General features: G+C 32.1%; 1 protein-coding gene across 1 annotated transcript in view; it reads left to right on the forward strand.

Moving 5' to 3' along the window:
* Positions 1-22,345, forward strand: part of LOC132735919 (protein bicaudal C homolog 1-B-like) — a 38,210-nt gene that overhangs the window by 11,589 nt on the left and 4,276 nt on the right. Inside the window, exons 3-18 of the mRNA XM_060722957.1 lie at positions 1,940-1,993; positions 5,665-5,904; positions 9,422-9,634; positions 10,713-10,770; positions 11,293-11,366; positions 13,393-13,546; positions 14,171-14,356; positions 16,207-16,362; positions 16,947-17,030; positions 17,935-18,039; positions 18,774-19,074; positions 19,697-19,833; positions 20,165-20,322; positions 21,045-21,162; positions 21,716-21,861; positions 22,242-22,341. Coding sequence (XP_060578940.1) covers positions 1,940-1,993; positions 5,665-5,904; positions 9,422-9,634; positions 10,713-10,770; positions 11,293-11,366; positions 13,393-13,546; positions 14,171-14,356; positions 16,207-16,362; positions 16,947-17,030; positions 17,935-18,039; positions 18,774-19,074; positions 19,697-19,833; positions 20,165-20,322; positions 21,045-21,162; positions 21,716-21,861; positions 22,242-22,341 — 2,284 coding nt within the window. The remainder of the gene's footprint in view (positions 1-1,939; positions 1,994-5,664; positions 5,905-9,421; positions 9,635-10,712; positions 10,771-11,292; positions 11,367-13,392; positions 13,547-14,170; positions 14,357-16,206; positions 16,363-16,946; positions 17,031-17,934; positions 18,040-18,773; positions 19,075-19,696; positions 19,834-20,164; positions 20,323-21,044; positions 21,163-21,715; positions 21,862-22,241; positions 22,342-22,345) is intronic.

The following is a 22,345-nucleotide window of genomic DNA, read 5'->3' on the forward strand; positions in this document are numbered from 1 at the left end:
AAAGGAAGAGAAATAAGGTTCAAGTTCCTACTTGTATAAATTTAGGAAGAGAAAAAAGATTCAAGTTCCTACTCGTTCCTACTCATCTACTTGTATAAAGGTAGAGAAATAAGGTTCAAGTTCTGACTACTTGTAATAAGGTTCGAGGATCTACTTGTATAAAGGTAGAGAAATAAGGTTTAAGTTCTGACTACTCATATAAAGGAAGAAAAGTTTTGAGTTCCTACTTGTATAAAGGTAGAAAAATAAGGTTTGAGTTCCTACTTGTATAAAGGTAGAGAAATAAGGTTCAAGTTCTGACTACTTGTATAAAGGTAGAGAAATAAGGTTCAAGTTCTGACTACTCATATAAAGGTAGAAAAATAAGGTTTGAGTTCCTACTTGTATAAAGGTAGAAAAATAAGATTCAAGTTCTGACTACTTGTATAAAGGTAGAGAAATAAGGTTCAAGTTCTGACTATTCATATAAATGTAGAAAAATAAGTTCAAGTTCCGTACTTGTATAAAGGTAGAAAAATAAGATTCAAGTTCTGACTACTTGTATAAAAATGAGAAATAAGGTTCAAGTTCTGCATAAAGGTAGAAAAATAAGGTTTGAGATCCTACTCCTATAAATGTAGAGAAATAAGGTTTGTGTTCCCAGAAGAAATTTTTACCTACTTGTGTAATCATTGTAAGAAATTACTGAAAAGATATGATAGAGGTAAATGATATAGGTATATGATAAGATATCAGAAATAACTTGAAACTAATAAGCCTTATTAAATATATCAGATAGTGAAGCAAGATGGATACAATTTTCAGAAACCTCTTATTGTTGTTGTGTTTGAGCAGAATGAGAAGAATTTGTAATTATTCTGTTTATATATTTTCATATTCTTACAATTGATATAAAGAAAACAAAAACCAAAAACAAACAAAAAACTAAAAATTTTAAAAGAAAAATGGTAAAGCATCATTTAAAAACTAAATAGAAAACCTTTTTCTCTATTATTTGGTTTTTAGGGTGTATTTTTCTGTGCTTTGTGCCCCAGCTAATCTATGTAAGAATTTCAGTTTATGTTTTAGGTTTTTAGACCTTAGTGGAGTTCCATTTAACTACATACAGAAATTTTAAATTCAAAACTGAGAAAAATTTACCAAGCATAACAAAAATGTTACACTTTTACAAGGAATAAACAAAAACTGACAAATATTCTTAATTTGCCTTAATCATAAATTTCTTTTGCTGTGCAGAACTTCCAGAGAGGTTCATTAGCCTGGAGTGTTCAAATTTTGGTGCAAATTCCACGAATATAAGTTTTCTTTACATAAACCATTGAGAGTGAAAGATAAGATTTGGTGAAGAATTGGAAAGAGAGAATTTTGGCATTTGACATTGTAGCTAGTTAACTGGTTCTGACGTGATTATTTGCAAGTCATTAGTTTTTCCATTGTTTTTGTAAAGTGGCAGCAAATTTGTGAAGTGGTTGCAGTATTTTGTCAGGGTGAATAATGGCTGATAGATTTAAAGCAGTAATTATTTAATTATAATGAATCATAACAATCTATTTTACCAGTCTCTGATATCTACACAAGACTGAGAGATAAATATATATTCAAGTCTCTACTGATGCAAAAGCTTAATATTTTCATTACTGTTTTATAAATGACTCATTAAAAGATTATGGTAGATCTCAAATAATATCTCTTTAGTATAAATATTATTACTCAGAGACATAAAAATAATTCATTAAAAAAAAAACACAGACTATGTGTGATCAGGATACAATAAGAAATGGTCACTTAGGATAAGGATCATTTGTCACCTTAGTGTAGAAACAGGTTAACTCCTTTTAAATTTAAGCAAGAGTTAATCTGTTACTGCACTAAGGTGATACATTATTAGTTTGAAAATCTTTTCAAATAATTAATTTGTAAATTTTATATATATTTACAGGTATCAATAGCAGGTCAGCCACAAGGAGTAGAGGCTGCTAGAGCAAAGATCAGGGTAAGTGATAAAAGAACCAAACTTGAGCCAGTAGAACAATATTTTTAGTTTAGTGTAAACGTTCTGTATAAAAGCTTGATTATGAAGAAAGCTTATATCTTGTTTGAATCCTTTTTTAAGTGGTCTTTCCTTGAACTACCAGTAACCAGCACTGGTGTCATATGAAGGGACATATAGCGGAGATCTCAGTAGGGCTTGAACACATAATCCTTGGTTTGAGAGACAGGCAGATGTCCGGCCGAAATGAAATAAGGGGTCATTTCTTTGTAGTTTCCTTTTGTTTAATAGAGAGCCAATGAGCAGTGCAGACAAAAATCAGATGGCACGAATGTGCTAGCTGATCTTGGTCTGCAGTGGTTGCTATAGTAGATTAAGTTGCCGCTAGTAACCTAAGGGTAAATTAAAAATATTCGTTTTGACAAATTGTTAATTACAGTACAGCATACTAACAATGAAAAAAAAGAAGATAAAAACAACATAAACTACAGAAAGGCAAAAGGACTAAAGCATTTACTCATCTCACCATAATTACTTTAAGATTTAAATCAGTTTTACAGTGATGGCCTTACTCAATCATTATGAACATAAATTTTAATAGAAGTGTTTCATTTGGCACAAGTTTATTTAACTAGAACCAATAGAAAATATTCTATGAAAACTGGAAATGCATGATTGAGAAGTTAATGTTAAGATGATTTATTTTTTTCATAATTTTTATCTGTTTGAAAAATCAAGCTGAATTTTTAAGATAAGCTTAGTTTAACTGTGGTAAGGTCTATATTCATGCTGGGTTTAATGATACTAAAAAATGAATGGATGAAAAAACGGTATATTTTTAAAAAAAAAAAAAAAAAGTGTTCAAGACATAAAGTTCAGTTGTACTGGTATTTGAGAGATAATAATCATTATATGAGCCGCGTCACGACAAAACCAACATAATGGGTTTGCGACCAGCATGGATCCAGACCAGCCTGCGCATTCGTGCAGTCTGATCAGGATCCATGCTCCTCGCTTACCAACCCTATTACAAGTAGAGAAACTGATAGTGAACAGCATGGATCCTGATCAGACTGCGCGGATGCTCTCTCTTCTCTTACTAGTAAGAGAGAGCAACCTATAGAATTCAGAAATAGTCAGAGAAATAGACCTACTTACTAATGCAAACTTAGATAAAGATATGATTTCATAAACTGATTGTGTCACAACATGGTAAAATGTAAATCACAAAAAAATATAATTATATTTGGTAAATATAAAGCGAGAAAAGTTAAATAATAAGAACCTGATATTAGCTTTCAGGACTTTGTAGAACTGTGTCTAATACTATTGATATCAAAATGTGAACCATCAAATATAACAACAGTAGAAAACATTGTAAGATTGATGCAAACTATTTTTGTAGTATGAAACTTGATGTAAGATTTGTCCTTATTAACATTGAACAGATACCGGTACAAAGAAATGATATTTCTTATCTTCACTGTAATGAATAATCAAAACAAATTTTCTCTTCTTTGAAAAATTGAATAAGAAATGTATTCCTTGCAGTATAAAGACCCAGCTTACAGGAAAATACATTATCAAAGTTTAAAAGTAATTCCAAACTGAATAACCAACTGTTTTTAATTACTGAATTTCGTTTTTCAAAGTAGATCCTGGAACATTTATCTTTGAACATGTTTTTGAAGGGACAGATTTATTTGGGATGTAAAGTGTATGATTCATACATTCAGCCAGATGTGATAGTTGTTGTTTTGTTGTATCAGTTGCTGTTGTTTATCTTCTCAGCTGCATAAACAACATTCACCAGACTAACAAGTAGAGAATTAACTGTAATAAATGCACCAGGTGATTTCATCTACATGTATATGTAATTTCATTATTTTTTATACAATATTATTAAGGGGGATTTTAATAGAAGTAATGAAAATGATGCATTTCTGTATTTTTTTTAGCAAGATAAAAAGTTTTGTGTCTGCCTTTCATCCAAGGGATAATAAGTTCAAGTCTTACTAAGTCTTGGGTCACAGCCATGTTTCCTCATAAATATGGCACCAGTATTGCTTAGTTTCAGGAACCAGACTGAAAAGAAGTTTAATCAAAATTACAACATTTGCTATAATGATGTTGTGTTAAAATACAAATAATAACTAAAATAACAGAATAGATTTGGTATACAATTCAGTAATATTTTGTAAAGAAACATTATAATAACTGAAATACTATTTTTTTTTTAAAAATGTAAACCTTGCTGAACTAGCAAAGAAACAAGATTGAAATTTCTGTCTTTTAACAAGCAGTGGCTCCATATTTAAAGAGGACCAAATCTATTACAAAAAAATTAAAAGGGATTCAAATTAACAGGAAATTGTGTTTTTAATGATGCCGTCTGCTTTTGGCAGAAGGTGAGAAACTTGCCTCTAAAGTAAGTTCTGTTTCAAAGTTAAAAGAAATCTTTCAAAGTTAAATTTTTGATATATAATTTTGAAATTTAATAGCTCACTGGACTGAATTATTTCATTATAAATGACACTCTAGTTAATTAGTTATGAGAAGTTTTAGAGTAGAAAATTTCAAGATTTGAAGCTTCATAATGAATTGCATCCTCTTCACATTGAAGTTTTGTTGTGATTTTGTAGGCACTGTAAGAATTATTCATTATCTATTTTTAGATTTCTTTTATGATCTGTGTGTATTATATAACACAATTTGATACATCAGTGCAAGAAGGTTGTAACTGATTCTTTATTGATATACAGATACAATACTCTTGCAGCCACATGATAAATTGTGAAAAATGCATGTATCAAGGAGCAGGGCGTATTGAAAATGGTGTCAGAATTGTGCATGTTTAATGTTATCTAATGTCTAAAAAGTTGCTAATTGTGTCAGTTTGTATTACATAATCTGATACAGACATAGCGCTTAAAGCAGACAAACCCATTGTCAATTCTGTTATATCTTTAGGGGTATTGTACTCGGAAATCTACAAATGTAAACAAACTTTTAAAATTAATGTCAGTTTGTGATGCAAAGTATTTTGGCATTGGTACAGAGGTATAATTTTCTGTTCAAATTTTATACTCAGTTTTACGGCAGGGTAGGTGAAAGAAGTTAGGATAAAAGATCAAGTTTATGGTGTCTTGAAACTATTTTTAGGATGTTTTAGGTGCCAAAGATATCTTCTTTCTCTTAAATTAGTTTAATAACTTACCCTGAGCAAAATTAATTTGCATTGATAGATTATATAAATAACACATGGAAATATTTATTAAAACATGCAATCAAGAGTTGTTGCCCTTTATTTGATTTGATGTCAGTTTATGATAATGTTTTTTCTCCCTATTGATTTACAAGTTATATAATGAGACTTAGAGACAAGTAAGAAAGTGTAGAACTAAAAATTAAATTTTTTTTTTAATGTTTCCTATTTTGATTTTATGCAGTTGTTTCATAAGCAAATTGCTGCATTAGAAGATTTTTAGGGGAATGTTCTATAAGTTATTTCTTTATGCCAAAGTATAGATAGGGAAAATACAGGTTTAAATTAATCTTTGGCTATGTAATAATTTTTTACCAAAAATGAAATATAAACGTCTGTATTATTTTTTAAACATTTGACACTCTCTTGTTATAGACTGATAGTTTTACTTGTTCTCTTTTTTCTTCAGGAGTTACTTCCCCTGGTATTTATGTTCGAGCTGCCGGTGACCACTATCCCAATACAGATACCAGATTTACAGTCGCCGGCCATGCAGCAGCTACAACAACAATACAATGTTAACGTCAGCTTCCGACAAAGGCAACGAGGTTACGGCACCACTGTGATTGTACGAGGCTCTGTCTATAATGAAAAACTTGTTAAAGAAGCCACATTGAAAATGATGGATCTGTTATTAGGAAAATTACCAGTAAGTGTGCTCATGATAAAAGCAGCATTCTAGTCTAATTTTATCAATTCTGTAAGGTCTATATAAATTTTACTTTAGGTTTATTCACAGTACACACAGAACTCCAGTGTATCAGTGTTATGGTTTGTTCTGCTAGTTATTAAAGTTTTTTCATCAATAATAGAATCTTATTTATTTGTTCCTTGTTGTATTTGGTGCTTTTCCAGCATACTGTCTTCAAGAGAATCACCAGAGACTGACTTTACCATAATCAATAAAATTTTCGGATTTTTTTCAATGTGAATAATTCTGATAATTGGGTATGAAGCGTTAAAATTTCATGAGAATGAAAGGAAAGCAAGTCACTTTATTTAAATTCATTTTGATCTTCCCTGCTGTGTGCCAGTACATATTTGTTGAATATTTTAGTACCAAACAGATTGACATGATTTTAACATACTGTTTCATACAAACCTTAAAATATGTCATTCCAGTATAATGAATAAAAGAGCATAGCAAACATAGGGATCAGAAAAATCTCTCACATGGAATTCCTTTTCAAACACATGCACAGACAAGTCACTATGGAATTGTCTGACACATAAACTTTCCCCCTGTTCTAGGCCAATAGATTAACTTAGTTACGCTTCCTCGATTAGTTATTTAAAAAACTTAGTTACTTTTTGTCAATTAGTTATTTATAAAAGCTGGTAACAATCTACTTATTGGTATAAAAATGTTGACATGTTTCCACTTACTGGCAATAAATTGAAATTAGTGAAGTGTTTTGATGTAGATTACCCCATATTTTAAAAGACATGTTTATAACTTAGGCCTAGCATGATGTAATTGGTTTTATAGCAAGCACCTGGTAATGTTCAGAACCTTTTAACACTTTTATCATAACTTTAATATGCATTGTTTAGTAAAGCATGCAGGTGATGTAAGTGTTCCGTGAAAGACCTTCCTTTTTTTATTGCCAGATGCAAAAAAATAACAAGTAGTCTTAAGTGAAGTAAATTTATGAATGAATGTTGCCATGTTATCACAAGAGGCAGATGTATCCATGTGTTTGTTTGTGAAAGTCAATAATTACAGCACATTAGTTCAATAAATTTGAAGTGTTAATAATACACTTTAGCCTCCATGGTAGAGCAAGGCCTGCCCATTCAGGTGTTCAAATTGACAATTCTTGATATTGAATATTCATTGCCACTCTGAGATTTTAAAACTACTTATTGAATATTCCTTAAAACCTGACCCGCTGAATTTCAAAAATGGAGTTGTACAGTTTCCATTATTGGAACTAGCCAGTATCAGTTTTTAGGGTATCAAGATGGAAAATCAAATGTTGGTCACTCAACAGTGTAGAGCCTGGTCAGACAACATGAATGTGCTGACTGGCCTAAGTCTATACTAGTAGCAAAGGCTGATCCAGCAGTGTAAGGCTTTTCTCTGTCAGGGTGATTTTTTTTGGTCACAAATAGCCACTATCATACCATTAATTGCAGGCTATATCTAATAAATCATAAGATTTGTTTATGGTTGCTCTATAAAATTAAAGATGTGGGGTTATGTCCACTCTATAAAATTAAAGGTGTGGGGTTTTGTCGTCGTCTATAAAATTCATTTGTGGTGTTTTGTCCTCTATAATATTTTGAGGTGTGGGGTTTTGACATGTTGGGTTTTGCCCCTACATTCATATTTGAGAGGTAGTAGGAAGTAAAAAACTGGCTGATGTTCCATTGAGGCCTTTTCAATGTTAATTCTAATGCGAACTGGATTTTTTTTTTTTAATCCAACCCTTCGACCCCTCACTATATTTCATTGATAACATTTTTCGTAGATTTATTTGTTTGTTTTTCTCTTGATAAGAGTCATCTCAACGACTTATTGTAGATCAAATAGTCAGGCAATAAGTGATTTACAGAACAATTTTGAATATCTCATGATGAATTTTGCCGAAATAATGTTTTGACTTTGACTTTCAAAATTTAATCAGAAGAGAAAAAAAGAGATAACAACACACATTTGATTAAATCTTTCCTAATATTTACCTAACAGATACCTTTGGATCATTGATAGAACATGGAGCATGTCCAGGTTTTTAAATAAATTTTGTTTTTTTTTGTATATTTTCTGCAAGCCTATCAGATTTATGAGGAATTCTAAATGATGAGAATTTGTTTTAACAAAGGACAATTTAATGAATAAAAAACTTGGAAGTCTGTCTATCATGTGCTAGAAATGTCTGTCTGTTTTAAAAAGCACAGATGTTTTATGGATTTGCCAAGTCGTGCCTGCCCATTTTATATAAGAAAAAAAAAGGTAAACCATTGTTCTTGTATGTAAAATACCTGGTCTTATCATTTTGTGGGTTGTCACTTGCAGATAAAACACCGCCAAAATAACGCTCCGGTTAATTGGGAAAGTGTGCTGAATTGATAAATAAATCAAATCAAATTTTAGATTTTGGCAGGAGTAGAAAAAAATGATGAATTATTTGAACAATTCTCTCTTACTATTAAAAGTTTTTTTGCAGACAATCTCATTTTCACAGTTGTGGATTGAAGATAGTCAGTGAGTTTTATAGAACACTGGATTCTTTTGTTCTTTGTTTAAATTTTGCCTATTTATATGTTCAGTTCAAAATATATCTCCTGTTATTAAAGGGATAATAGGAAAAAAAACAAAAACACTAACATATTTAGGATGCCATGAAATTGAATTTTGAATTAATAATTTGTGCAGATATTTTCAAGCATTTTTGGTGAGTTTAATAGTAAAATAACTGCATTATGTATTACTTCTTGATTTTACACCTTCAGTGAACTATTTTAACAAACAAAATGCTCTTGGCCTAGTTTACCCAGTATATATCATTTTGCTGATTTTGGTTCAATCTTTTAAGGTTGCATTTGGCAATTTATGTGAAAGATGTTATTTTTTAACCTGCAAATATTTAACTATTTTTGTATGTAAATTGCTGTTGAATAAGAAGAAAAAAAACTCCTGATTATAAAATTTCAATTATTAGTATGAAAACAATTGTGAAGGATCACTATTTGTAATTTTTCTTCAGTTCTGACAATTATAACTCTTATTTAGGATTTAACTCACTTCAGTTTTGGAGCAGTACCTCCAGATGCTTGCACAAAGTAAACAAAAAAAATCCCTTTTTTTCGCTGATTCTTACATTTTTCATTTATGATCATAATACAAATGAGCCGTGTCACGACAAAACCAACATTATGCGTTTGTGACCAGCATGGATCCTGATCAGACTGCGCGGATGTGCAGGCTGGTCTGGATCCATGCTGGTTGCAAACCCATTATGTTGGTTTTGTCATGACGCGGCTCAAATTTAATCTGTTTTGAAATTTGAATTAGACGTCTTAAAAAGCTTTTGGTGGGTAAAGAGATTACTGTATAGCATTTAACCATTCAAGTGCCTTGTCCGGTATATACCGGAATACGGTAATTAGTGTGGTGCTGCAACACTTTATTTTTAGTCTCACTTCTTACTTTATACTTGCAGTCACCATTACCAATTAACATGCAGTTGGAGATTGCCCCACAACATCATCTATTTATCATTGGACGTGGAGGAATGAATATCAAGCAGATTATGCAAGCAACGGGGGCCATGATTCATTTTCCTGACCCAAACAGTGTCACGCCCCAGAGAAAGGGGACTGTATATATAACCGGAACAATAGATAGTGTCTTTCTGGCACGACAACAACTTATTGTAAGTCACCCTGAATGTGAATGCGTATGTGTGTGTGCGCACATGTGTATGCATGTTTTAAAAACAAAGAAAAAATTTCAGAGATTTTTGAAAGAAAACAGTTTATTGTTTATGGGTAATGGAAACATAATTATGTTTTCTTTTGATAAGTCCCCTCCTGACATAACTCCTAGAGTACTAAAGGTTTGTTTTGCCTTTCTGTTTTGTCTGTAAAGAAGTCTTCATTCATAACTCTTGATGTCCTCATATACTAGTGATTACTTCACATAGTACTCAATAATTATTTGAACAAACACATAGGTGGACAAAGTAAATATAAAGTCCTTTGTTTTGTTTTTCTGATAAGCTTGAATATAAATGGTAGCAAACTCTTATGTTTTGCAGAAGACTTTTTTATTCCCTGAACCTCTTGAATATTTTTTGTTTAAATGTCACAATTATGATACTATTCTGAAATAAAAATATGATAGCCTCATAAAAAAACTGAAGTGGGAATTAAAATATCAGCCTGCATGGCTTTTTAATAGCAAATTCATGATGTAAAGTCACACTTCTGAGTTGATTTTTTTGCCTTGAAAATCTGCTTTTTGTCTTAGACTCATATCACCTGGCTTGAATAAACAGTTTACAGTTTTTATAACAGATATTATCTTGCTGAAAAAACATACAACGTTTATGTGTGTAAATAAATTTTAAATAATTATGTGTTAAGTGTGCTGTTTTTGAAACATGCTCATTTTGTTTATTTGTATATTGTCATTTTTATTGAAATAAAGTAAAATTATTTCCGTGATTAATTTCTGAAGTTTAAGGTCTGTGTTTTTTTAAAGAGAGCTTGTTCTTAGGATGAAATAAATGGGCTGTGCTTTAGATATACACAGTATACTTGAATGGCAGAATATAAAGACAAAATAGAATTTCTCACAGATTATTAATGATATCTTAGAACTTGTCAAATATATTAGGAAATGAATAATATGCATCAGATGTTTGTTGTCAGCTCTTAGCTCTCCCTTTTTGGAGGGAAAATTATGAGGGATATGTACTATTTTATGTATGTCTTGCTTTTGATTTACAGGGTTGTCTACCCCTTGTCCTTATGTTTGATGTGAAAGAAGAACTAGAGATGGATCCAGGTATAGCTTAACTTTTACAATGCTTAATTTAATGAATAGACCACACAAAATATGTTTAATGGGTTTGCCCATCTTTTAATCTTGACAAAACCATTCGTGATTGGTAGGGAAATTTCAGAATATATACTGACTGAATAGAGAACAGTTCAGACCATGATCAGACAAATTATCTTGGTTTCGTTGGTAGATTCAGTGGCTGCCAACAATTGCTGAAGTTTAAATTACTTTGTTGTTAAGTTCCGCGCGGTAGTTTTGGAGACAAGAACCCTGATGAAATTATTTTTGACCTCCCTTGCAAATGCGAAGTGGATAAATTCCGTAACGTACCTAATTACCGGACAGTATGTAAACATGGTACTAGGACACTGATATGTTTAAACAAGATTATCGAATATAAAATTCTTCATAATCTCTGTTAATATTCATTAATTACAAATATATTTTCTGTATTGATTATTGTATGGTAAAATAATTTGTTTTGATGTTATTTGTGAATATATGGGTATTTTGTTTACTTCACAGGTAGAGTAACACAGTTAATGGAACATCTTGATGTGTTTATCAGTGTAAAACCTAAACCTAAACAACCAAGCAAAGTAAGTCTTTCATACGTTGTCTTCATAACTAAATTTATTTTTGTGGCTGCATTGAAGAGAAGTTTACACATAAAATAAAGAAAAACAAAATCCCTAAAGAAAGCCCAACTTGGCAAAATTGAAAATGTTGCAGGCTCTGTTTGATTGAGCATGTTCATGGATGAAAGTGGTAATTGCAAGCTACCATCGACGCCCCCTAGGACTGGCTTAAACAGAATTCAACACAAACTTTTCATTGATTTCTTTGTACTGGTGCGTTCCAGGAGCAGATTGGAGAGTGTGTTTATAGGCTGATAGCCTTCAACACAATCAAAATAAAATAAATTCTGCATAAGGTCATAATAAAGCAATTATTTTATACATATGAATATGAGTCCTTACTATTAAACTTATAATATTTTTTTAAGTTTGATCGTGAAATAAGCATGTAGATTCTTTTAAACCAATCTTGAGTCACACAGGGAAATACATATGGTCTTACACGAGGAAATACATAATCATGGTCTTATAATGTTGAATTATTTATGGTCTTGACCCCATTCAAACACTGAAAAAGATCAGGTACCATATTTGATAAAAAAATTTGGCACAATTTAGCCAATAAATACCAATAATAATTTTATAATTAAAATGAAACACTTTTTTCTTATCAAGAGTGATCTGAGTGACACAAATAATGTGCAAAGAAAAAAAAAGAAAGAAAAAAAAGTTGCCTCTTCTCGGGCTTGAACCCGCGCCCCTCAGTTTTAATGCATTTGACAGTAGTTCTAGCCTATTTGAGTACTCTTCAACGTGGAGGTAATGCATTAGGTGGGTCATACCTTAAGAGGAAATATGTATGCTCTTGCACAAAGAAATACATTTGGTCTTACATGAGGAAATACATAATCATGGTCTTATATGTTGAATTATATATGGTCTTGACCCCATTCAAACACTAAGAGACAGACCCCTTTACCACTAGGACTCGACTCCTTTGGCCAAAAATCAAGTGATTAACCACCCCTTTCATATAGATACCTGCATTCTAAACATGCAAGAATAAATTAATGAACATACTGAATGGGGCATTCATTGTTTTCTCTGATATCTTGTTAGTAACTTGCTATATTCTTCTCCAAGTCTGGTTTTTATGATTGTCAAGGTAACAAGTTGACAGTTCAAGAATTTTTGACAAATGTGTGCAATTGATTTAAGTTAACCTTTTACTCCATGAGCATATTGCGAAAAATGTTCGTTTTCATTGAAAAGTCTCCTGTAACAAGTTCAAACTGCTATGAAACTATGAAAAATGATTCAATACTAATGAAACTTGGCACAAATGTTGACTAGACCATAGCCTCTGTAACAGCATGCTCAATTGTAAATTTCCTGTTACCATGGCAATGGGGGGTCTCAAAATTGCCAAAAATCACTATTTTGCATTGATATTTTCCATCAAAACTGATTTCAAAGTGCTGCAACTTCTCAATGAATTCAGATAGAGTAAAAGGCTTTTCAGTGTCGTTAACTAGTTACCCTAAGATCGACCTGAGGCCATTTTTAGCCTGTCACATGTCCAAAATTTTATTGGTGATGAGGGGGCTACCGCCCCCCTTAAAAGCCCCCAAACAGAAGGGGGCACATTCTCTTCTGGCAACCCCCTGATGTAACATTTGGATGGGGAGCGGTGCCAAAAAAGTGGTCACTTTTTTTAACAACATTTCTCAAACGAAAAACAGTGTTTGGGGTCTAAATAGTGCATTTTTTCACTGTTTGAGGCCTCAAAAAGGAGGTGGGGGGGGGGACAAAAAGCCGTCAAAACACGTCTATATCAGGGAAAAGGTTAAGAAATACCAGAAAGAAGTTTTTTTTATTTTCCAAAACTCAGACATGAGTTTATGTGATATATTCAAATTTATTTTTTTGTATGTAGACATAATTATTATAATTGTACAAAATAAAAAAACATTCATATAAGCATATATTAAGGTTTATGGTTTCATTGAGAGAGTGATATTTATTTTATGGTATATTATTATTACAGTCTGTGATAGTGAAAAGTATAGAGAGGAACTCCTCCAACATGTATTTAGCACGGCTCCTGTTATTAGGAATAGAGAAGAAGTTACCACAGCAACCAGTTCATCAAATGACAGAAGAGGGAACTCCGTCCAATGTTCTCAGTTTAACAGCCTTAGGTTTGTCTTTAAATAAATATGTATATTTATAGTTTAGAGATTGTTTAAAGCGGCCTTCAGCTTACCTAATGGTTAAATATGTTATTTTTATATAAATCCTTTGACAAATCAAAAGATGAAAGAAGAAGAAATTTGCCAACAATAAAATACATAAACAATAAGGAAACCTCTCGATACCTCTAATCTATCAGAGTTGCTCTCTATATGTAAATTAGTAAAGCAAACAATTTGTTTCCCGATCTTAAATTTTTAAAAATGAAGGTCACTAATAAATAGCTCTCGGGACGCTGTTTTGAAGAAAGCTTTAAAGTGATATGATGCACTTTTCCTAGATAAAAATAATGTTAAATACATACTTAGTTTAAACAATACAGAAGTGAAGACAGCTGTAATGACAGTGACAGCTTTTGCTAATTTTGTTAAAAAGATTTATTGTACTTTAAGTTTAAGAATAACTATGTATCTTATGTTAAACTGAAGCATTTTGATATTAAGATATTACAATAGGCTGGAAGCTAAATGTCTGGTTAGATTGCATGAGAGTGTCTGTTAAATTTCTTTTTATTGTTGCAGGGACATGTACTTCTTGAATTATAATAATTTGTCCTATCTCGATAATTTCAGGATACTTTGGCCACAATGTACCGCAGAATATTCAGCAAACCCTCCAGATAAATACAGCTAATCAATTGTTACTAGTAAATGGTCAGAAGAGCCCACCAACCACAGCTAACACCATGAGCCCAAAGAGTCCCAGAAGCCCGAACATGAATACATCAAGCCCTAACCACTATGTTTCCCCTCCACCAGGTAAATGTTTATCTCCTTGGTAGTGAAGTTAGAGAAATATGAGTACATTCATAAAAACATAAAAAAAAGATAACAGTTTCTTGAGAAATATCACAAATTGAACATGGTTCATTTCTTAAGATAAAAAAAGTATCGGTGTGTTACTGATAACAAAATATTTAAAAATTGCGGACCTTCCCTTTTTAGCTCGACTTTTCTATGAAAAGGGGAGCTATCCTACTCGCCCCGGCGTCGGCGTCGGCGTCGGCGTCACACCTTGGTTAAGTTTTTCGTACCACCCCACTTTATTTCAGAAGTATTACAAGTATGGCTTTGAAACTTACCATACTTGTTCACCATCATAACCTCCATCTACAGACAAGAGTACATAACTCTGTCAAGGTTTTTGACAGAATTATGGCCCTTTTTTGACTTAGAAAGTGTATTGAGCTTGGTTAAGTTTTTTGTACCACCTCACTTTATTTCAAAACCATTGGAGGTATTGCTTTGAAACTGACCATACTTGTTTACCATCACGACCTTCATCAACAGACAAGAGGACATAACTCTGTCAAGGTTTTTGACAGAATTATGCCCCTTTTTGACTTAGAAAATACATTGAATATGGGTAAAATCCACTTATTGCCTTAACCCTTTGAGATATTGCTTTGAAACTTTTAATGCTATTTCACATCATTACCCCCATCTGTACGCAAGAGAAGGTAACTCTGTCAAGGATTTGTTTTAAAAATTAAGGCCTTTTATCGACTTAGAATCTTGGTTAAGTTTTTAGTACCAGTCCACTTTTTGACTGAACTGTTTGAGATATTAATTTGAAAGTTGGAATACTTGTTTACAATCATGATTCCCAAACATGTCCAGGAGAAGGTAATTCTGTCAAAGATTTTATTTGAATTATGGCCCTTAACTGTCAATGTTTTGTGTATTATAGGCAAGCACTAAAAAACTTAAAAAATCTAAAAAAATTCATTCCTATCCACTTGTTCACTTTACCATAAATTATGTCATATAAACATTGCTGTAATATTCAAGGGTATCAAACAACTAGTTTTTTTTTCTTTCTTACCAGCCCTCTTTTGACTTAAACATTTCAAACTTTGCTGCAGTGTTCAAGGGTATCACACAATTCAGTAAAATAATTCTTCACTAAATATCTTAATGCTCATGGCCATTGTTCACTTTAAAAATACAGAGATTCTTGTATTGCCTTTTACTGCAAAAACTTTTTTTATTGGCAAGCAATAAAAAAGTCGAGCGCGCTGTCTTACGGACAGCTCTTGTTCTAGTGACAGGTTACTGCTAACTGGTTTAAATGGAAATGATTTTTTATATTGATACTGAAATAAACAAGCTTCTTGTATATTTCTTCTGATTCAGTCTTGATAACATTTTACATGTAACAGAGATTATCATAAAAAATGTACTGATAGTTTTATTTCTTTTAGAATTTTAATGTTTATTCTTGGACAGAATGGTTAATCTAGTATCAATATAATGTTACTTTATAGGGGTTATCATATGAATGTGTTTGTGGTCTTGTATAAAGTTTTCCATTAAGAGGATAAGTAGCTTAGTAGTTAAGTTATCAGCTTCTCAACCCTGCGGTTGTGGCTTCAAGCCCTACTAGTGTCAGGATAATGATTCTTAATATGACTCTGGTATTGGTCAGTGTCTTGAAAGCAATAAGCATTGAATTAAATATTACCAGTGAACCCTATCACCTGTATAACTAAAGAATGGTGATAAGAGATATCCTGTATTACAAAATACATTTTCATTATAAGGATAATTTGACATTTTGTTGTAGATAATTATGCTCCCAATAATGATAATATGATATTTTGTTTTAGGTATTTATGCTCCAATGATGGTTGTACGTCCAGCGGTTTCCGTCCAGAATGTAGTTGATCTCATGAATCACTGTAATATAAATGGTATACAGAAAGATGTCAGTCAGAACGCTGGTTTCCAACAAACAACGCAGACATTAAATGTCACTGATCATGGTACATGTTTTATATTTTAACCCTTTACCTATTGGTGGATACTAATCTACCCATGCAGCCAGTGCAGACCAAGATCAGTCGACACATCCCCAGCACATCCGTGCCATCTGATCATGATCTGCACTGTTTGCTATTCAGTCAATTCAAATTTTGAAATTTCCCCTAGAAATTATGAATGGTCTTGTCTTGATTGAAAGATGGGCAAGTCCATTTTAGATATTTAGGGTGGAAAGCATTAAGTAAATGTATACTGTTAGGTTTGGCAAAACTACATAAATATAGAAAAAGTAGTCTTTAAAGACACTACTGACTTATTCAATTGAAAGTTTGCAAGAACTGAATGGTTTATCTTATTTAAAAAATTATATTCTTTTATTGTTTATTTAAGACAGCTAACATAATTTGAAAAAGTGCCCAAAACCACACTTCCTGTTTATTTACACTCAGCAAAAAAGGTCAGTCAATAAGAGGCAAAAAATGTTTGAAATGTGAAAAGAATAAAATGTTATACATGTGTACAAATTTATGTACCTTGGTGTTTAATATCGATACCATTGAAATAAATTGTTTGTATTTTTATATAGTAGGTAGAAATAGGAGTGAAGCTAGCAGTCCGTCCAGAAGTCCTTGTGAAAGTCCTTCAAGCTTCAGGGAAAATACTAGTGCTGGTTAGTATTATATGCATGTATTTTAACCTTTACCAGTGACTAGCCTTTGCCTTCTGTCAAGTACACATTCATGCAGTTTTGAGCAAGCTGACTGACTTAAATTGTCATGATAATAATCCTTTATCAACATTGATACTGGACAATTCTGAAAATGGAAGCTGGACATGTCATTTTAAGAAATTCAGTGGGTTTAGGGTCATTTTTGTTTATAGTGCTCAGAATGTAAAACAATGGTTGTGAATTTGATAAGCACAATAGGGCACATCAGACAAGCTGAGTTTGGATAGCACAGGGCAGATATTAGGTGAGCTCAATCGATTGTTTGATTGGGGAACTATGGCTGTGAGGTTAAGGCTGCTAACTTTGAATCACTTGCCCCTCACTGTATGTTCAAATACTGTCAGGGACTTTGGCTTCTGTCATGTGAGGAATCTATCCAGCTAGCTTTCAGAAGGTTTGTGGTTCTACATAGATGTCAGCTTGTGCCCTGAAATAATGCATAAAGGGCACTGGAGATCTTCCTCTACCAATAAGACTGGAAATATGTCATATGACCTTTGTAATTTTGTTATGACTTAAAAAAAACAACAACAAAATAAAATACCACAGCTGTTTCATATGATTTATGTAAAGAGAATGACTTGTAAGTACTGGTACAGAATACATGAAATCTTTCTATGAAAGTGCCAGCCTGTATCTGAAAAAAATATTTATATATATTTTTTTTTTTAGACATAATTGTTGAAAATATATAAACATTTGAATGTATTGTAATATCTTGATTAATATTCATCTCAGCATTTGATTATTTAATTAAAAATTTGCAAAAGAACTATTTTAAGCAGAATACATGTAATTAAAATGTATAGTTTATATAAAAAAAAGTCTAAAATTGATATTTCAGTTGATTTAGCTGGTCTATCAACATCAAATGGTTTTGGTAATATTGTCACATCACCACGACCAAATTCTACCCTGACTAGTAGTGGACATACACTAGACCTGCTAGGTAAGTAGTAATTGATTCTATTTAATACTGCACGTTTGTAACATTGCTTTTCATTGGATAATCGTGACGTTTATTTAGTTTAATATGCACGACTGGTGTTAATTTATGTTGGAAACCCACTTTTCTTTTAAAAAGTTTGCTGTATTATAAATTTGTTATAATTATTCCTGACAGGTTATATGACCGTACATAACTGGTTGTTTACAATATAAACCTTGCCTGATGGTTCAGGTTATATTTCCAAACAGCTGTTTATATAGGGCCATATAACCTGTCAAAAAACTAATAATATAAAATGATTAATAAGCTTAAAACATAAATAATCTCATTGTTAATGGATAAATTATCAAAATATGAAGAAAAAAAGTCCCCAAAAAACTAAAACTGATTACAAGGATGAAAATTGCAAATTATGTGAATTTTATTTTTGGTGATTAAAGCGTGTTTATATAATCTTTCAGCCTTAAGACAGACCTAAACCAAGACAAAATTATAGGTTATATTAGTTTTCACAGCCATGCAGATGGCCTAGCCTCTATTCTGTTGACAGTTGAATTTAAGTATGATAATTAAATGCTGGAAACTACTTTTGGACTCTATTACTCATATATTCAAATCAGGTAATATCCATTAAACAAATTAAGCAGTGTAAAGATGGTCTAAAATGCATTAAGGATTTTTAGGGCACTAAAACTATTAAAGTTATTGTAATCCCCTGTTTTATTTACTTACAGGACTGAGTAAACCCAAAGTACCACTAAGTAGCAGTGCACACACAATGGATTTACTTGGACTGAGTAAAACAACAAATCCTATGAACGAAATTTCCTTCCTTAACAGTGGCTTAAGCAATGGTTCCCTCCATGGTAGTTTGAACAGTGCTTCCCTGCATGCCAGCCTGAACAACGCCTCGTTACATGGAAGCATGAATAATATGAACAGTGCATCATTACACAGCAGTATGAACAATGGATCTCTTCATGGAAGTTTAAATAGTGCCTCACTACGTGCTAGTCTTACTAGAAGTCATCTCACGTAAGTTACTTTTAATTTTCTTTAACCATTTTACCTCTCAATATTCCAAAGATATATTAATTTCTTCATATCATACCTATAATTGATGATTTTCATATTCAGCCATCAGTTTCTCTTAAGGGTAGAAAATTTCATGGACATAGTTTTTGCTAATTTAAATAGAGCCAAGTCACTTGAAACCATGCTAATTTAAATAGTGCCAAGTCACTTGAAACCATGAAAAGAGACAATAAGATGCACATTAAACAGATTCAATAGAAATGTCATCAAACTGATATGTTACTTCTTTAACAATTATTTAATCTTATGATTACTAGCCATGATAATAGTTCTCATCTTTTCAGTTTTACCAGAATCTACGTAATTTGTCACCTTAGTGCAATAACCAATTAACTCCTATGTAATTAAGAAGAACGTACACCGTTACTGCACAAGGGTGACAGTTTATTTTTATCTGCTTCATTTTATTACATGTATTTCACTAATAAAGTCTCGCAAACACAAGAATTGTCAGTCCAGAATTCAAAGTGGAAGAAGTAAGTCCATTACAGAGAAGCACCACATTAAATATAACTAAAAGTTCTAAAAATTTTAAACAGAATTTATATATTATGTTTTGTAGGAATGGGGATGGACGTTTACATGAAGATTTAAGAGCACCTGGTATAGAGAGGAAGAACTCCACATCTAATCATTTTGCTGATACTTTCCAGCCATTTGGTGTGGATTATGAGCAGAAGAAATTATTGGCAAACAAAGGTATAATCATTTGTAAAAAAAGCATAAAAATCTTTGTATGTATGTCTTTTAAAGTTATAAATGAATTTGTTATATTGATACAAACAGCAGCTAATTCCCTCTCTAAAATATCTTTGCTGGAACTGAAAGTCTATGCTTAAACTTCACCCAATAAAATTAAAGGATTATTCTTTAGTAATTCTGTTCCTGACAGGCCACAGATATCTTTCCGCTAAAACAAAATGCTACATGTACTTTCCAGTCAGTGAGAAAAAATATCGGCCAACATGGACAAGATTGACTATAAAATGATTGTTAATAGTTGGAACTAAATTTTTGTTTTATATTTTAGCTATTCAGAAGAAACCTATAGGAGAATCTCGTACCCCAACAGATTTCTGGTCAGGCCTTGGTTTCTCCAAGTCTATGCCAGAGTCTGCTATAAGAGAAAGAATGCAACAGACAGGTGTCAGACAAAAATACGAACCTCCCATGGCAACAACTTATGAGGTTAGTATTAGCTTGTGGTTAACAATCTTTGGTGTTTGGGTATCTGAAATTAGCAATATTTGGTATCAAATTTTGCATTAGTACAAATAGTTAGATTTGAAGCAATTTTTTTCATTGGATAAATCTGCTTCGCATTTTCTTATAAACGCGAAACTGTAAAAAAAAAAGAAAATATGAAGTCCTTCAATGAAGAACTAAGTTTGAATATGATTGTGTGATTTCCTCTTGCCAATTCTACTTGCCTGACTTGTAAGAGAATCATTTTCAAGGGAAACAACCTTAATTCTCCCATGTATAGAAAGCAGTTGTAGAAAGATATATTTTCATTTGAAATTGGCTACTGATTGTCCCCAATTAAAAAACTATTTTTGTTAAAGCTGTATATGTTTTGAAAGATGATATAGAGTGGCAGCATGGCCGTTGGTTAGGGCATCTGACTAGTTATCTCAGAATTGCTGGCCGTGTGGGTACAATCTCCATCAGCAGCAAGCAGTTTTTTCCATGAGCAAGAAACTTTACACTCATTGCTTAGTAATGGTTGGTTCCAGGAACGGATTCTAGAGTGTTTCAATAAGCTTATAACTTCCAACACAATCAAACTAAAATAAATTAGTAACTAAACTAAAATAAATTATTATAAACTAAAGATGACAATACATGTAGTACAATTAAATGTTTAATGCAGTGTGAATGTTAATGGAATGATTTTATATATTGTGTAGAATACAGCAGAAGAGATGTCAGAGATGGACAGAGATCCATGGAGGGACTCTACCACCATGTATAACAGACCACCAATAAACCCAGCACCAGGAGAATATCCTAGTCCTAGGAAAAAATGTAAGACACTTTTATAACATGTTCACTTAGGTGGTGTATCATACCTAACTTTACATTGAACAATTTCAGAATGTTGAACTTAAATCCCCATTGTGTAAGTTGTACAACCATGAGTTCTGAATGTTACGGTCTAATAGGATAAAATAATAATATTAGTATATTATTGAACCATATTGATTACTTTATTCTTTGCCTATGCAACAAATACTGAGAATTCAATTTATATGGTTGGCATGAAATTTTGTGATTTTGTCACAAAGAACATGTTTGTGGGTTACTAAATTTACCAAAAGGTAAAATGTAAATAATGTGATGCAGAATAATCTTACAGCAGACGAAATGAAATTTCGTTGGATCTTAAATTCATTGGATTGACCTATCCATGAAAACCATGAAAATTAGTCCCCCATGAAAAATAATGATTTGGCAGTACAGTCAGGCCATACAGTTCAACTACTATCTACATGTATATTTATCAGCTGTAAGTTGGGCGAAAGGAGAAAATGCATTCAGTGTTTTAATGTAAGGGTTAGTGAGAATTTTTTATTTTTAGGGCCGGAGTATGGATTAAGTGCAAGTAATCATATAGATGGCGCCCTTGTACCAAGCAAGTCATACTGGTCACCTAAACTAGACCTTGCTGAGCTGTTCATCAAACTGGGTCTCGGAAAATATACTGACCTGTTCCAGCAACAAGAAGTGAGCAATAATAAATGCTATAATTGTCAAATATTTAATCATATTAGGATGTTTTTTCATTCATTTTCCTTTTTGAAAAATGTCATTTTTTGTAGAATGTTTGAATTACTGCTATTTACCTTGTCCATTAAAAAAATATTATCAACTTTCAACAAGACTGTTCTATCTGTATCTTTGTTTATTTACAGTTACTAGGATACTTTTATTTGTTCAGTGTTGCGAGGGTTTCAGTCAGAATAACTTCTAATATTTGGTACATAGTATTAAGTGCAAGTAAGTATATGCATGGCACCTTTGTGTCATGTAGAAAAGTTTGACTTTCAGGCAAACATTTATATAATATTTTCAGCATATTGACATTTATCATATGTATATTTCAGATTGACTTGCCAACATTCCTGACATTGACTGACCATGACCTTCGAGAGTTAGGTATCTCCACATTTGGTGCCAGAAAGAAAATGCTCCTGGCAATTGCAGGTAC

Source organism: Ruditapes philippinarum, unplaced genomic scaffold (assembly GCF_026571515.1).
Source record: "Ruditapes philippinarum isolate M1 unplaced genomic scaffold, ASM2657151v2 ctg2298_1_1_1_1, whole genome shotgun sequence".
NCBI classification, from domain to species: domain Eukaryota; kingdom Metazoa; phylum Mollusca; class Bivalvia; order Venerida; family Veneridae; genus Ruditapes; species Ruditapes philippinarum.